Here is an 18,214-nt window from a genome sequence, read left to right on the forward strand (position 1 = left end):
AGATCATTTTCACCATAAAAATTCACCTTTATAATAAAGCATTAGACGCATAATCTAATTTGCCATCACTTTAGAGAACAGTGTTTTCCCGCTAATTGATTGCATTTTGGAACATTTGCACTTATAGCCTAATGCAGTATGCGCATTGCTGCACTTATAATGTGAAGAAAATAGCCTAATCATTTAGCTTTAAATGTTGATAAACTATCAGCCTCATTGCTTTTAAAAGTTTATTTTTTTATGTGAGTGGTTGTATTCATTTGGGATCTATCGCATCCCACAACTGTCCTAGAGTATGTTTGGAATATTTGTTTATTGCACAGAAGGACAAGTTGACCAATAGAATAGGTCAACTGTTCTACTATGGGGATGTTAGATTGACATAGGCTAGTGCATTTGCTGTTCGTTAGTCCTACTCATCCTGTTGGCTGATGAAAAGTAGGCTAATTGTGGACAGTTCTAACATCTTCAATATGCACCTCGGAATTCGTTAAGAGTGTCTGAGTGTGAATGCCAAGAGTGTGCAAAGCTGTCATCAAGGCAAAGGGTGGCTACTTTGAAGAAACGAAAATATAAAATAGTTATTCTGTGGAGATGGGAGAACTTTCCAGAAGGACAACCATCTCTGCAGCACTCCACCAACAAGTCAATGGGTCCGAATACTTTCCGAATACATTGTACGTCATGAATGTTTAGTACAGTTTTGTACACTCAGTGTATATCTGGCACACCTGGCTTATGTGTCTGTGTATTCTACATCACTATGAAAAATGTTGGGCATACTACAATTACATTTCATACAGTCATGCAAAATTGTCCAATAAGACTCCATTGAGTTGCTTGGCGGCCATATTGGCTTCTGTGGGGTTAATGCGTGAATTCTGTGATGTCACATCTACAAATATTTTTCAAACCCTGTTCTAGCTTTGTGTGTGCAATTTGGTGCCTCTATAACCAAAGTTACAATTCAAAAACATAGCTGTCCCAATACATGTATTTCTATGGCTAAGCTTCCAACATTCTAATACCAATGGCACAATATGGGTGATATGGTATTTTAAACAATAGTTGTAGCTTTGCTTTCAAAGTTGGTTATATTATATATCATTTGAAATATAATTTCATGACCTTTTAGAAGCACTTGTCAAACATAGCTTAAAATGTATCAGGGTGTCCTTTATAAAGCTATTTATACATGTAATTCTGATATGTTCCCTAGAGGACAAAGGTCAAAACTCGGTTGAAATCAACATTCCTAGAATTAGTCTGATGGATTGCTGTGAATCGAAGCTTTCCAATTATATATGATTTAAGGGTATAAGTGAGCAATAACTTGTATACTGACATTGTTTGTCAAAGGGTACAATCCCTGTGGGAAAAATTAATGGGATGGAGGGATGAATGAAATAGTTATAAGTTAACAAATGCTGCACTGTTATCACACATTTTCCAACTCTAGGGACATAGACCTTAAAAAAAATCACTATGAGACATCGTTGACCCAAGAGAGCCTGACTGACCCCCCTGACTCATGGATTAATAGGGCAAGGAGTTGCCCTGGCCATGTGACCTATCCAGGAAACTCTAGGTACCGCAGTTTAACTATGGCATTCATCAATTTAGTGTGACTGACCAGAATGTATAGGAGTGAGGATAACTTGGCAAAAGTGACATTCAGAGATGCCTTGCCCCTTCTGGTCATGAAAAGGTCAAGAGAGAAAATATACAGTACTTATCAACCCTGACCTCCAACAATTAGATGGGTGTTTGGGAAGAGCCCCTTGGCTTGCATCAGTGCTCGGGCGTGGCCGGAATGGAACATGTCAAAGATCCCATCTGCATATACCCGCACCGGACGCTCTTCTGAAAGAGCGAAATGGGGAGAGTGAGGGTGTGAGTGGAAAAAAAGGAGAAAAAACAGAGAGAGATGGAATGTTAACACCAGGGTCGTGTTCACTAGGCACAAGGCAGTAGTAAACGGTCCTTCTATAGGACGGTCCAAAACTTCCATAACACGTACTTCCAATACAGAACTTTTCATTGCGGAAAGTTTTGAAACATTCTGCTACAGTGTGCCCAAATGAACACAACTCAGAAGTGCAAAACTTTAGCTGGGGCCAGGGGGAGCTCTGATATTTCTCTAAATATGAGTATGAGTCATAATACCCATAAAACCTAGCGGTCAAACAAGGAAATGGTTCCAATCGTTTTTCCACCATTCATTTTTCCCATAGGGAATTTTAGAAACACTTAAAATAAGGGCTGTGTTTCATGTAGGCTTACCCTGGCGAGACGTTTTGATAACCGTGTAAATCTCCCTAGAACAAGGTGACTTTTATCAATATATTTGCCTGTATTTACCCTCCAAAAATGAAATGATAATTAGCTGCTAATGTGGCTATCATAAATAACTACAAATGTCAAGATGATCTGGACTAGACTGACGAATCGGGGCAAAGGTAAGAATCTCTGGATCTAATGTTAGCTACATTTTGTAAAGAATAAATTGGATAGATTTCTTTAAATTGACAATTCTGTAAACTGTCTGTGCTAATTCTTTATTGAAACAATACCTGTTAGCAAAGGTGTCAGCTAGAGATGAGTCTTGCATGATGTCTACCTTGATGCTAATTACCATTTTCAAATCAGAGTAAATGTGTATTTATTATGGATCCTCATTAGCTGCTACTCTTCCTGGGGTCCAGCAAAATTAAGGCAGTTATATAAAACAATTTTAAACAATACAATACATTCACAACAGATTTCACAACACATTAAGTGTATTCCCTCAGGCCACTACTCTAATACCACATATCTACAACAAACAATCCATGATTACATGTGTGTATAGTGCGTATGTTATCGTATGTGTATGCATGTGTCTATGCCTGTTTGTGTTGCTTCACTGTCCCATAAGGTGTATTTTATATCGTTTTTTTAAAATAAAGTTTTACTGCTTGCATGAGTTACTTGATGTGGAATAAAGTTCCATGTAGTCATGGCTATATGTAGTACTGTGCGCCTCCCATAGTCTGTTCTGGACTTGGGTACTGTGAAGAGACCTCTGGTAGCACGTCTTGTGGGGGTATGCATTTGCGTCCGAGCCAGGGCTGTGGCGGTCACGAAATTTCGTCAGCCGGTGATCGTCAAGCAAATAACTGTTGGTCTCACGGTAATTGACCGTTAATTAATATGAACACATTTAGCAACTCCTGGCTTCCACACACAGCCTTCAAACCATTTAGAAAAGTCTAATAAATCCATGTAATATAGCCTACACCTTCACAATAAATCCATTATTTTAGACAGGTCTAAAGAAGCATGATATGAAGAAAATGTTGTCTATTTCAGATTAACAGAATAGCATACTCTGAGTTGTCCTTATGTTGGGTCCTGATCTGGCTATGCCAAATGGCTGTGGGCTACACTAGTTCATTTAGCAGAAAATATTTGCTTATTACTCTGTGGCATTATTTTATAGTATGTAGAATACAAGTGAACAAAGCTGAATAAAATAGATATTTCTCCAAAACGATGAGGGAATATTCTGTGTTGAGCAGTTAACAAAGAAACAGGTACTCCTATATGCTTAATTTAGAGTTATTCATTTAACTTTAATAGTTCTACAAATGTTGGTCTATATGTATTGATTTTGAATACATTGTAAGGCTGCATGATGAGACTAATGATGATTTGAAAAAAGTTGCTTGAAAGGCATGAGCCCTGCTTTGTTTTTTGCGCAGGCTGTACATACTCCAATAGTCTCTCTCTCACTCACAATTTGACAAGCACTTGATAATGCCTCAAATTTTACGGCGATATCCCCTGGTGGCCATAATGCACCCTAAAAAAAAACATGCCTTTTGCATGTATGAAGAATGCTGCGTTGTGCCCTTCTCCCAGAGTGTGCTGCACAATCCGAAGCGCCTCTCACTCACATGGCTCTCCGTCATGTGATCGGGTCTTTCTCACAGGCTACAAGTGAAGACAGACACATTGGGGACGCAACTGCGCGCGTCCTGGTCCAATTCCGAGGGGCATATTGAAGATATTGGAAGAACTGATCACATTTACTTCGCCAGCCAACAAGATGAGTAGGCCTAACGAACAGCAAAAGCACTAGCCTATGTCAATCTACTATCCCACATAGTACAAATGTCTACCTATTCTATTCTGTGCAATAAATAAATATTCCAAACATAGTCTGGGACAGTTGTGCTATAGATCCCAAATTAATTACAACCACTAGCATCAAAAAACTTTTTTACGCAATGTGTCTGACGCAACAGATCAGAACGTTTAGCTTAAAATGTTGATAAACTATTAGGCTATTCCTTCACATTATAAGCGCAGCAATGTGCACATAGTAGTAGGCTATAAGCCTGAATGTTCCATTAGCGGGAAAACATCATTCTCAAAAGTGACCGCAAATGCAATTATGCATGTAATGCTTTTATTATAAAGGTGCATTTTTATGGTGAAAATTACGCACTGCTTATATATGCCAGTTAGGCTCTACACCCCTTGTAAAGTGGATTAATGTGCTTAATTTTAAAAGTTATTTGGCCACTTTAGATACAAAATATGTAGGCATAGAGGCTAGGCTACATGAGGTGTGCGACTATGATTAGAAAAAGTCACACAAAAAGGCATTGTTTTTATGCTGGGCATTATTCACAAGTGATAATATATGACTCACAAGTGATAAGCTAATATTGTCACCCATCAGACTATTCTTGATTTAATCTTGTCTTTACATATACTAAATAATGTGTGACATTTGTTTTGATTTAGAATGGTATCGAAAACAGGGGCAGCAGGAAAAAAATACATGCACATCTATGCACTTAATGTCACGACTTCCGCCGAAGTTGGTCCCTCTTCTTGTTCGGGAAGCGTTCGGTGGTCGACGTCACCGGTCTTTTAGCCATCGCTGATCCACTTCTCATTTGTTTCGTCTTTGTTTTCTACATACCTGGTTTCTATTCCCCAATTACATGTTCATTATTTAACCCTCTGTTTCCCACATGTTAGTGTGCGTGTTTATTGATCGTTCATGTCGGTACTTGTCAGCTAGTTATGTTTGCCGGGTTATGTATTTACACCCGTTATTTTCGAGTGACCGGTATTTCTCCGCACTTTGAGTATTGTCTGTATACTGGTTCTGTCGTGGAATTAAATACCATGTACACTCATTTCTGCTCTCCTGAGCCTGATTCACTGCACCAGTTAACCACCGCCTGACACTTAAATAGCGAATGGAGGACGCTTTCCCCCGTGGTTTATTTTCATGCTAGCCAGGTAGGCTATACTCCTGTTGTAATTATAAGCAATGTGCTTAATATTAGGAAAGTTGAGAAATAAATATAGTAGGCCTAGCCTATAGAAAGCTGATGGGATCCTTGTCTTTTTATTAGAGGCTATCACTCTGTTTTCTCCCGCAATTACATAGCCTATAGAAATGTTGCGCAACATGAGCACATGGGCTCTCATGAAGTGTTTGATTAGATTTTAAAAACATTTGCATTGATGTCAGAGTGATTAGAGGGACAATAGGGTGCTGAGTACCAGGCAGTTAGCAAGTTTGGTAGACTACTAATGACCAGCAGCAGAGCTCTGAGTAGCCTAGTTACCGTGACTAAAAGGTAATGTGGAATTTGACTGCCTTCATGACTCGTGACCGCCGGTGTGGCGGTAATACATTCACCGCAACAGCCCTAGTTCAAGCTGTGTTCCAATAGTTCAAACAGACAGCTCGGCGCATTCAACATGTCAATACCTCTCAAAAATACAAGTAGTGATGAAGTCAATCTCTCTTCCACTTTGAGCCAGGAGAGAATTGACATACATATTATTAATGTTAGCTCTCTGTGTACATCAAAGGGCCAGCCGTGCTGCCCTGTTATGAACCAATTGCAGTCCCTCTTTGTGGCACCTGACCACACGACGAGTCATGAAGGCAGTCAAATTCCACATTACCTTTTAGTCCAGGTGCAACAAAACTAGGGCCTGTAGGAACTGCCTTGTTGATATGCCTGTTAAGAATGCAGAGCAGCGCTTTATTATGGACAGACTTCTTCCCATCTTAGCTACTGTTGTGTCAATATGTTTTGACCATGAAAGTTTACAATCCAGGGTTAGTCACCTCAACTTGCTCAATTTCCACATTATTAATTTCAAGATTTAGTTGAAGTTGAGAGTTTAGTGAATGATTTGCCCTGGGGAATTCCTGATTCTACCTGGATTATGTTGGAGGCTTCCATTAAAGAACACCCTCTGATCTGATAGACAGGTAACTCTTTATAATAATGTAGCAGGGGGTGTAAAGCCATAACACATATGTTATTCCAGCAGCAGACTATGATAGATACTGTCAAAAGCAGCACTGAAGTGTAACAGCCACCAATCTTTTTATCATCAATTTCACTCAGCCAATCATCAGTCATTTGTGTAAGTGCTGTGCTTGTTAAATGTCCTTCCCTATAAGCGTGCTGAAAGTCTGTTGTCAACTTGTTTACTGTAAAATAGCATTGTATCTGGTCAAACACCATTTTTCCCAAAAGTTTATTAAGGGATGGTAACAGGCTGATTGGTCGACTATTTGAGCCAGTTAAGGGGGCTTTACTATTCTTAGGTAGCGGAATGACTTGCTTCCCTCCAGGCCTGAGGTCACACACTTTCTAGTATTGCCACTCCTATCTGCTATGGCAAAAAGGAGTGGCAATATCGTCAAATATATGGATAAAAAGTAACTTTGTCCAAGAGAGATTTACATAGTGTTCAAAATGTCACGCCAGGGTAAGCCTATACAAAACACAGTCCTTATTTGAAGTGTTTCTAAAAATTTCCAATGGGAAAAATGGTGGAACCATTTCCCTGTTTGACCGCTAGGTTTTATGGGTATTATGACACCTCCACAAAGGGGCTTTATGAACCTAGTTTAGCTGTGGTGAGCTAGAAAAATGGAGGGATGAGTGAGAGAAACTTACGTGGGGTGCCCTGGCATGCCTCCTCCATACTGACACGCACGTACGGAGCGGTAACTGGTTCTAGCTGGTCAGCAAATGGGGCTGGATCTGTCAGACCCTATAACACACACACACACACACACACACACACACACACACACACACACACACACACACACACACACACACACACACACACACACACACACACACACACACAGTAAAAAAAATCAATTTTGAAATTCGATCTCCAGCTGTCCCATAGTAATGAACGTGTCAGTAGTTAGGACGAGACAGACACCTTTTCTCAGCCAGTCAAAATCATGAATCAGCTGGCATCGATATGTATGGATATATATACAGTACCAAACAAAACAATACCACACCTACTCATTCCAGGTTATTATTATTATTATTTTTACTATTTTCTACATTGTAGAATAATAGTGAAGACATCAAAGCTATGAAATAACACATATGGAATCATGTAGGACCCCGCCCCAAAAGTGTTAAACAAATCAAAATATAGTATATATTTGAGATTCTTCAAATTAGCCGCCCTTTGCCTTGATGACAGCTTGGCACACTCTTGGCATTCTCTCAACCAGCTTCATGAGGTAGTCATCTGGAATGCAATTCAATTAACAGGTGTGCCTTGTTAAATTTGTGGAATTTATTTTCTGCTCAATGCGTTTGAGCCAATCAGTTGTGTTGTGACAAGGTAGGGGTGGTAATCAGAATATAGCCCTGTTTGGTAAAAAAACATGCCCATATTATGGCAACAACAGCTCAAATAAGCAAAGAGAAATGACAGTCCATCATTACTTCAAGCCATGAAGGTCTGTCAAATTTCAAGAACTTTGAAAGTTTCTTCAAGTGCAGTCACAAAAACCATCAAGCGCTATGATGAAACTGGCTCTCATGAGGACCACCACAGGACAGGAAAACCCAGAGTTACCTCTGCTGAGGACAAGTTCATTAGTTACCAGCTTCAGAAAATCGGCAAAATAAATCCAAATAAATGCTTCACAGAGTTCAAGTAAAATACACATCTCAACATCAACTTTTCAGAAGAGACAGCGTGAATCAGGCATTTATGGTCAAATTGCTGAGAAGAAACCACTACTAAAGGACACCAATAATAAGAAGAGACTTGCTTGGGCCAAGAAACATGAGCAATGGATAGACAGGTGGAAATCTGTCCTTTGGTCTGATAACCTCAAATTTGGACTCTTTGGTTCCAACCGTCGTCTTTGAGACGCAGAGTAGGTGAAATTATGATCTCTGCATGTGTGGCCCCAAAACATCACTGCTCTAAAGGAGATCTGCATGGAGGAATGGGCCAAAATACCAGCAACAGTGTGTAAAAACCTTGTGAAGACTTTCAGAAAACGTTTGACCTCTGTCATTGCCAACAAAGGGTATATAACAAAGTATTGAGATAAACTTTTGTTATTGACCAAATACTTATTTTCCACCATAATTTGCAAATAAATTCATAAAAAATCCTACAATGTGATTTTCTGGATTTTTTCTCTCTCATTTTGTCTGTCATAGTTGAAGTGTACCTATGATGAAAATTACAGGCCTCTCTCATATTTTTAAGTGGGAGAACTTGCACAATTGGTGGCTGACTAAATACTTTTTTGCCCCACTGTACATACATACACACACACACACACACACACACACACACACACACAGTTGAAGTCGGAAGTTTACATACATTTAAACTCAGTTTGTCACATATCCTGACATTTAATCCTTGTAGAAATTCCCTGTCTTAAGTCAGTTAGGATCACCACTTTATTTTAAGAATGTGAAATGTCAAAATCATAGATTTATTTCAGTTATTATTTCTTTCATCACATTCCCAGTGGGTCTGCAGTTTACATACACTCAATTAGTATTTGGTAGCATTGCCTTTAAATTGTTTAACTTGGGTCAAATGTTTCGGGTAGCCACAAGCTTCCCACAATAAGTTGGGTGAATTTTGGCCCATTCCTCCTGACAGAGCAGGTGTAACTGAGTCAGGTTTGTTGGCCTCCTTGCTTGCACACGCTTTTTCAGTTCTGCCCACACATTTTCTATAGGATTGAGGTCAGGGCTTTGTGATGGCCACTCCAATACCTTGACTTTGTTGTCCTTAAGCCATTTTGCCACAACTTTGGAAGTATGCTTGGGGTCATTGTCCATTTGGAAGACCCATTTGCGACCAATATTTAACTTCCTGACTGATGTCTTGAGATGTTGCTTCAATATATCAACATAATATTCACTCATGATGCCATCTATTTTGTGAAGTGCGCCAGTCCCTCCTGCACCAAAGCACCCCCACAACATGATGCTGCCACCCCCGTGCTTCACGGTTGGGATGGTGTTCTTCGGCTTTCAAGCCTCCCCCTTTTTCCTCCAAACATAACGATGGTCATTATGGCCAAACAGTTCCATTTTTCTTTCAACAGACCAGAGGACGATTCTCCAAAAAGTACGATCTTTGTCCCCATGTGCAGTAGCAAACTGTAGTCTGGCTTTTTTATGGCGGTTTTGGAGAAGTGGCTTCTTCCTTGCTGAGTGGCCTTTCAGGTTATGTCGATATAGGACTCGATTCACTGTGGATATAGATACTTTCGTACCTGTTTCCTCCAGCATCTTCACAAGGCCCTTTGCTGTTGTTCTGGGATTGATTTGCACTTTTCGCACCAAAGTACATTCATCTCTAGGGGACAGAACGAGTCTCCTTCCTGAGCGGTATGGCGGCTGCGTGGTCCCATGGTGTTTATACTTGCGTACTATTGTTTGTACAGATAAACGTGGTACCTTCAGTCGTTCGGAAATTGCTCCCTAGGATGAACCAGACTTGTGGAGGTCTACAATTTTTTCTGAGGTCTTGGCTGATTTCTTTTGATTTTCCCATGATGTCAAGCAAAGAGGCACTGAATTTGAAGGTAGGCCTTGAAATACATCCACAGGTACACCTCCAATTGACTCAAATGATGTCAATTAGCCTATCAGAATCTTCTAAAGCCATGACATCATTTTCTGGAATTTTCCAAGTTACTTTAACGCACAGTCAACTTAATGTATGTAAACTTCTGACCCACTGGAATTGTGATACAGTGAGTTATAAGTGAAATAATCTGTCTGTAAACAATTGTTGGAAAAATGACTTGTGTCACGCACGAAGTAGATGTCCTAACCGACTTGCCAAAACTATAGTTTGTTAACAAGAAATTTGTGGAGTGGTTGAAAAACGAGTTTTAATGACTCAACCTAAGTGTATGTAAACTTCCGACTTCAACTGTGTGTGTGTGTGTGTGTGTGTGTGTGTGTATATATAGTCATAATTGTCATTATTACACATATATATACATTTATAATATATAAATATTAGGTTCTGCTTTTCTGATATATCAAATACTTATGTCATGCAATAAAATGCAAATTAATTACTTAAAAATCATACAATGTGATTCTCTGGATTTTTGAAGTGTACCTATGATAAAAATTACAGACCTCTACATGCTTTGTAAGTAGGAAAACCTGCAAAATCGGCAGTGTTCAAATACTTGTTCTCCCCACTGTATATCCATAAAAATTAGGTCAGCTGATTTATGAATTCGACTGGCTGAGAAACACTGCCTTCCTGTCTGTCTCATCCCGACAGTTCATTACTATGGGACAGCTGGAGATCGAAATTTGAACATTGAAACAATGTTGCAAATGTTGGGAGAGACAGACAGACAAGGTTAATTTTTTTATTTTTTTATTTTTTATTTCACCTTTATTTAACCAGGTAGGCTAGTTGAGAACAAGTTCTCATTTGCAACTGCGACCTGGCCAAGATAAAGCATAGCAGTGTGAACAGACAACACAGAGTTACACATGGAGTAAACAATAAACAAGTCAATAACATGGTAGAAAAAAAAAAGAGAATCTATATACAATGTGTGCAAAAGGCATGAGGTAGGCAATAAATCGAATAATTACAATTTAGCAGATTAACACTGGAGTGATAAATCATCAGATGATCATGTGCAAGAAGAGATACTGGTGTGCAAAAGAGCAGAAAAGTAAATAAATAAAAGCAGTATGGGGGGTGAGGTAGGTAAATTGGGTGGGTAGTTTACAGATGGACTATGTACAGCTGCAGCGATCGGTTAGCTGCTCGGATAGCAGATTTTTAAAGTTGTTGAGGGAGATAAAAGTCTCCAACTTCAGAGATTTTTGCAATTCGTTCCAGTCGCAGGCAGCAGAGAACTGGAAGGAAAGGCGTCCAAATGAGGTTTTGGCTTTAGGGATGATCAGTGAGATACATCTGCTGGAGCGCGTGTTGCGGGTGGGTGTAGCCATCGTGACCAGTGAACTGAGATAAGGCGGCACTTTACCTAGCATAGCCTTGTAGATGACCTGGAGCCAGTGGGTCTGACGACGAACATGTAGCGAGGGCCAGCCGACTAGGGCATACAGGTCGCAGTGGTGGGTCGTATAAGGTGCTTTAGTAACAAAACGAATGGCACTGTGATAAACTGCATCCATAATACGAATCTCCACTGTTGAAAACTAAATGTTAGTCTAAAAGAAATGTGAGCTAACATCTTGATAGTTTTTATAGTGGAGATCAAGTTTATAAATTGCTTGGCTGGGCTGATGAGACAGTGGATTGCGCAGATTGAACAGAGAAAATAGGTATTTTAAGGTAATAGATTTAGATGGTGGTAACTTGCGGAATAGACACCGGCTGGAATGCGGTTTTAACCAATCAGCATTCAGGATTATACCCACCCGTTGTATAAAATGAATTATAAACTGGGTGGTTGGAGCCCTGAATGCTGATTGGTATATGAGACCTTATACCACGGGTATGACAAAACATGTATTTGTACAGCTCTAATTACGTTGGTAACCAGTTTATAATTGCAATAAGGCACCTCTGGGGTTTGTGGTATATGGCCAATATATCGCGGCTATGGGCTGTTCTTAATCAAGACACAACGCGGAGTGCTTGTATACACCCCTTAGCTGTGTAATGTGCCTTATTGCTTAAATAGGTTGTGATGTAAACGGGCGTCACTCACCACTGTGGATCGTCGGACCTTGACGGCCTGCTCTCCCTCTATCTCTCCGTTGATTTCATCCCTTCTCCTCTTTCTTGATGTTTTTCCAGGCAGTCGGTGACAACTGTGTGCTTCCATGGTCGCACTTCGATATGGATGGAGATTTTTTCTTTTATCTGAAAAAGCTGTGCTCTGGCTTTTAATCTTAACCACTGGATGGGGCTGTTATGCACGTTTACAATACTTTTTCTTTGCAACTTTCACAATTAGCTACAACTTCTTGATGTCATTTGGTGATTTCACCAGATACGCATTTACTGTATGTATCCCTTACTGTATACAAAGGATCAAGAAGGGGGTCGAGATTTCTAGGCCACTCAACTACGTGGAAATGTTATTTTATACTAGGCAGTCACAACAATTGCCCATTGTATTTAGCCAGAATGTCAATTAAAAGCATAACATAAAGAGTCAATGAACGAATCTATCTGGGGGACAACTCCCAAAAATGCAATCACGCGGGTGAGATTGACACTGGTGATTCTCTGACGTGTGACAGACAGGCAGGAATGATGACAGATGTATCAATATCTAGCTAGCTAACGTTAGCTGCCAGAGTCAATGATTAGTTTTAGCTACGATTTCAGCTCCACACTTTCTCAAAAGGTTGTGAAATTAGGCCATTTCCTATTTTCGGCAAGGGAAAAATGCCTACTGCTGGCTGGCTCAAACAACTGTTAGCTAACTTAGCTAGGTAGCCTAAGCGTTAGCTACTAACCTGTCTGTGTAAACGCAGCTAGTCTCACTTATTAGTTCTCTTCCGGGTTTGATGTCCAAGCCCGCAAAGTTTCCATCAAAAGTCAGACGTGTGGTTCTGATTAAGTTGCTTTCAAAGACAGAGTACCAGAAAACAATCGATTGACACAAAGTTTGATTGACAGCTTGTCGGAACTACAACCCTACAGTAGGAAATGACATAACTCAACTCATCAGTTAACCATGCACGTGTTGCCATCTGGTGGATACTATGTGCAACAAAACAATTCTAAAGACGTTTCATTTTCTATCATAATTCATCAAGCTTAGTTGGCTAATTAACTAGCTAGTTGCCTAGTTCTAATACAGTACAATATAAGCAGTGCAAAGTGGTTTTCCAATCTCTCTTATAGTTGTATGTTTATGTTCCTTTTCATACAACATTTGAAGTGCATGAACCACTAAAATGTTATTCGACATGCAGCCGCTCAAGAAAATAACATGTCAAACAAGGATACACCTTTTTAAAATTTGTTTTAGAGGTTTGTTTAGGCAGAAATAGTGAATGTCATTATCGTAGCGAAAATCTTCTGATTCAAAAGACCATTTAGTTTCGTTGACTGAAGAAATGACTGGAAATACGAAAAAGGCGTCACATAATATTCATTATAATATGAAGGGTATAAGATACTGTCCATGTACAACCAAGAAGAGTTAAGAGTTTAGTTCTAGAATTAAGTCACGCTGGTCTTGTGTTCTGGAATTTATACCACAGGAGAATATCAGACATTCATACCATTTGGTTTTGGCACATCAATCAACACATACAGCAGTCATCACTGTACAAATACCCATGTAGTTCCCTGAAACAAAATCCTTCAATCATTTTCCAATCTTTTTTCTTCAGTTATGTAAGGCAAAGATGACAAGGGTGTGCTTTCCCCGTTTGGCAATGCCAAAAAGGGGAAAAGAGAAATAGGAAAAAAGGAATGGACAGATGGTAGTTGATCATCTTTGATCTTGTGAGGGACCATGAAACCACTTGATGTGTAGAGGAATGCTGGAAACAGGTGATGACGGTAGGGCTCCTGATATTACATTCCCATTCGAATGCTTTGAATGATCTGGAAGATTGCTGAAACAAAATATCAGAGGACACTATTAAGCATTCGATAAGTTTGGGGGGGGGGGGGGGGGGTGGCGGGGGTTAAATAGGGCCCTCAATCACATTACAGAAACTGAGGTTTATGTACTCCTGATTTACTGATTCATTTATCCCACTTGTGGAAGGGAAATAAACATTTGTGATAGTATTACGCCGCAAACACAAGCCCATCTTATCTTTACATTGACCATTTTAATACAGAGGCTATTACTTCTTCTATCAAATAGCACAGGGTTACTGATTAGATTGTGATGAATCTGAAAAATGAATTGTGCTCCTATTCGCAGTAGCCTACTAGCTATTGTGTTACTGTACAGCATACAGGCATGCAGAGGCCAAATTGAGCTCTGTACGCATCGCCATGCGCCTCCCAAATTGTGTAACAATGCGGAAGGCTCCATATAGCTCCACATTCAGATGATTCGTTGACGATAGGTCCTGTATAAACACAAACTCACTTCCTTGACAACAGCTCTGCCTGCGATGCTCCGCGAAGAGCAAGAAGTATGAATGCCCAGACTTCTGCAGAGGCCGTATCACCATAAATGCTGCACGGCCAATGCAGACGTCAGATTGACCACGCAGCGCCTTTTCATATCCAAGGATCTTATTGTATTTTCAGATGTAGACTGGCTCTGGCAGCCAAAACAGCCACATACTCCATCTAAACGTTAATCAATTCTCAATTGCAATACGGTTCTAGAAACATGAAGCCCTTTACTTTCATATCACATCAAAATAATTTCACAAATGCAAATTATACACTTAATGTACATTATGTTATCCAGATTTATCGTAGTTACAGCCAACAGTATTTTTCAGTGACAACATGTTTCTGGTGGCCTTGTTCCATTACACACAGGTATTTGAAGCATGCTTTTGAGCTAATTAGCGCAGGTGGTCGCCGTTGTCTTCCGCAAACACGCACTGTAACATGGAGATAATGGAGGTGTGGTTGCTAGGAGATACCGACCCTACCGTTACACTCGTTTACACTGAGCTGCACTGAGGTCGGAACGCAATTGCCATAAAAAAAAATGTATTTGTCACATGCGCCGAATACAACAGGTATAATAAACCTTACAGTGAAATGCTTACTTTACAAGCCCTTAACCAACAATGCAGTTCAGAAAAAATTAAGTCTTAAGAAAATATTTACTAAATAAACTGAAGTAAACAATAAATACAAAATTAAAATGAAAAATAAAAAAATAGAAAAATAATTCAATAGCAACAATAAAATTACAGTAACAAGGCTATATACAGGGGGTACCGGTCTCGAGCCAATGTGTGGGGGAACAGGTTAGTCGAGGTAATATGTACATGTAGGTAGAGGTAAAATTACTATGCATAGATAATAAACAGAGAGTAGCAGCAGTGTAAAAAAAAAAAAAAAAGGGAGGGGGGACAATGCAAATAGTCTGGGTAGCCATTTGATTAGCTGTTCAGGAGTCTTATGGCTTGGGAGTAGAAGCTGTTAAGAAACCTTTTGGACCAAGACTTGGCGCTCCAGTACCGCTTCCCGTGCGGTAGCAGGGAGAACAGTCTATGACTAGGGTGGCTGAAGTCTTTACAATTTTTAGGGCCTTCCTCTGACACCGCCTGGTATAGAGGTCATGGATGGCAGAAAGCTTGGCCTCGGTGATGTACTGGGGCATACGCACTACCCTCTGTAGTGCCTTGTGGTTGGAGGCCGAGCAGTTGCCATACCAACTAGTGGTGCAACCAGTCAGAATGCTCTCGATGGTGCAGCTGTAGAACTTTGAGGATCCGAGGACCCATGCCAAATTTGATCAGTCTCCTGAGGGGGGATAGGCGTCATCGTGCCCTCTTCACGACTGTCTTGGTGTGTTGATAGTTTGTTGGTGATGAGAGCTTCAAGTTCCTTGGTCCACAACATGCTACACTACAGCCCTGTCGATGAGAATGGGGGTGTGCTCAGCCCTCCTTTTCCTGTAGTCCACGATCATCTCCTTTGCCTTGATCACATTGAGGGAGAGGTTGTTATCCTGGCACCACACGGCCAGGTCTCTGACCTCCTCCCTATAGGCTGTCTCATCGTTGTCGGTGAACAGGACTACCACTTTTGTGTCGTCTGCAAACTTAATGATGGTGTTGGAGTCATGCAGTTATGAGTGTACAGGGAGTACCATGTCCCGTTGGTAGGATAGTCTTGATCAGAGCTCATCCAGTTTATTAACCAATGATTGCAAGTTGGCTAATAGGACTGATGGTAGAAGCAGATTACCCACTCGGTTTCAGATTCTTACAAGGCACCCCGACGTACAACCCCTATATCTCTGTCTCTTCTTAATGCGAATGACAGGGATTTGGAACTTTACCTCCGACTCGTTAAATAAAAAAATCTTTGTCCAGTACGAGGAGAATAATCCCTGTTCTGATATCCAGAAGCTATTTTCGGTCATACGAGACAGTGACAGAAACATTATGTACAAAATAAGTTACAAATGTCAAAAAACACTAAATAGCACAATTGGTTAGGAGCCTGTAAAATGGCAGCCATCTCCTCCGGCACCGTCAATTATTACTATTAACCATGACTGCAATCTGACCTCAGTTCAGCTCAGTGTAAATAAGCGTAATGGTAGGGTCGGTATCTTCTGGCAAGGCCGTGTGGGAACACTAACCAAAACCCTATAAAAAGATGTGTAGTAAATTATTATATATATCTTTTTTAAAAGTTATTTCTCACTGATATGTTTCCAAAACTGTACCACAAGCGATGCATGTTCATGTTTAGACCTAGCCCCTGATCACGACTCTCAGTTCTGGAATGATGAAGGAGTCTTCTGTATGGGGGAGTTTTGTTAAGAGCCCAGACGCTCAGTCTGAACATTAACACGAAACGCTTGTGTTAAGGTTTTGGAAGCATGAGGACCTTATCTTTCATATCAGCAATTTTTTCTCTCTCCAATAAACAAAACTTGATATACATGTTTTGTAGGGTTAGTATTCTCACAAAGCCATATCTCCATGTTACAGCAGGTGTTTACAAAAGACAAAGGGACCACCTGTGCTAATGAGTGATCTATAGCATGCTCTGAATACCTGTGTGTAAAGGATGAAGGCCGCCAGAAACATGTTGTCACTGAAAAATACTGTCGGCTGCAACTGTGATAAAGGTGGTTTAAAACAGTGTTATGTAATTTTGCATTTGTGAAATGATTTTGATGCGGTATGAAAGTAAAGGCTTTATGTTTCTATAACCATAATCGCAATTGAGAATCGATTCAAGTTTAGAGTATGTCTTTTTTGACTGCTATAGCCAGTCTACCTCTGAAAATAGCACAAGGTCCTTGGACCTGAAGGAGTAACGGTAAGCTCATTGAGTGTACATATTGGGCTAGTTCAGACCAAGCAGAAGAAGATAACTTCATCAATAGGCGCTAAAGGTAGTTATAGCGTCTATGAACAGCGTACTCTTAACCTGAATCACGTAATATTAGCCGCTCTAACACAAATTGGTTTATTATGAGACTTTGGCCTCGAGACATTTAAAATGTTCTTAAACACGGGGGAATAAACCAAATGTATAACATGTGTTTGTATACATCATTGGAAAATAAAAATTCGTGTACACTGTACATATGCATTTACCTGATCCGCAGACGACAAAGATGAATAACGCCAGAAGCCATGGTCCCACTGCCACCTTGTCATCACCTGGATTTCTCTGCAGAAATAGATCAGAAACCAACATCAAGATACATCAAAATGTTAAAGTAAACTTTTAGATATTTTGAATCCATTCAAACAAGTAGCTAGGCTATTATTTTCAAGCAAAATAGAAATGCATCTAGAAGACTTCACTGACTATTGATTGAGTGCATCTCAAAACTTGCCGTGGATTTGGCCACATTTCCTCTCAGCGTGATGTTTTTGCTGTGTTTCTCGTTGGCCGTGCGTATTCTCTGTTTTGCCACCATTGTTTAAGCTTATTGTAGCCTTTTAGCTATCGATTACTTATGAAGTTGTAGCTGTCAAATGTAGACAATAGGCTAATTTCCAGAGCTCGGTCGCCGTTTAGTGATGAGTGAATGCTGGAGTTCGGGCGTAATCGATTTGACTCAATTTCGACCATTTCATTGGTCCTTCAGTGAAATCTGCATCCACCGGGCAGCGTGTCTAGAGTTTGGCTACGTACACACAAAGTAGACCACTCCCACACAGGAAGGGCAATTCCTTGGTCGTGTCATTCCACAAATGTTGTTTCGGTTCATAGAAAGAATACAACATGGCTAAAAGCG

The 18,214-nt window shown here is 40.2% G+C and overlaps 2 protein-coding genes across 2 annotated transcripts in view; both read right to left on the reverse strand.

Moving 5' to 3' along the window:
- The window catches only part of LOC139549337 (choline-phosphate cytidylyltransferase A-like), a 24,517-nt gene extending 11,220 nt beyond the window's left edge, over positions 1-13,297 (reverse strand). The window contains exons 1-3 of the mRNA XM_071359731.1: positions 12,047-13,297; positions 6,990-7,086; positions 1,747-1,863 (exon numbers count right to left, since the gene is read on the reverse strand). Of these exons, the coding sequence (XP_071215832.1) occupies positions 1,747-1,863; positions 6,990-7,086; positions 12,047-12,163 (331 nt within the window). The 5' untranslated portion in view covers positions 12,164-13,297. The remainder of the gene's footprint in view (positions 1-1,746; positions 1,864-6,989; positions 7,087-12,046) is intronic.
- A 234-nt stretch (positions 13,298-13,531) lies between these two features.
- LOC139549339 (stress-associated endoplasmic reticulum protein 1-like) lies at positions 13,532-18,104 on the reverse strand. Its single transcript, XM_071359733.1, has 3 exons — positions 17,810-18,104; positions 17,565-17,640; positions 13,532-13,916 (listed from the first exon to the last, which is right to left on the reverse strand). The coding sequence occupies exons 1-3, from the start codon at positions 17,891-17,893 to the stop codon at positions 13,876-13,878; spliced, it is 201 nt and encodes a 66-aa protein (XP_071215834.1). The 5' UTR covers positions 17,894-18,104; the 3' UTR covers positions 13,532-13,875.
- Between the last annotated feature and the right edge of the window lie 110 nt (positions 18,105-18,214).

Source organism: Salvelinus alpinus, chromosome 22, assembly GCF_045679555.1.
Source record: "Salvelinus alpinus chromosome 22, SLU_Salpinus.1, whole genome shotgun sequence".
Classification (NCBI taxonomy): domain Eukaryota; kingdom Metazoa; phylum Chordata; class Actinopteri; order Salmoniformes; family Salmonidae; genus Salvelinus; species Salvelinus alpinus.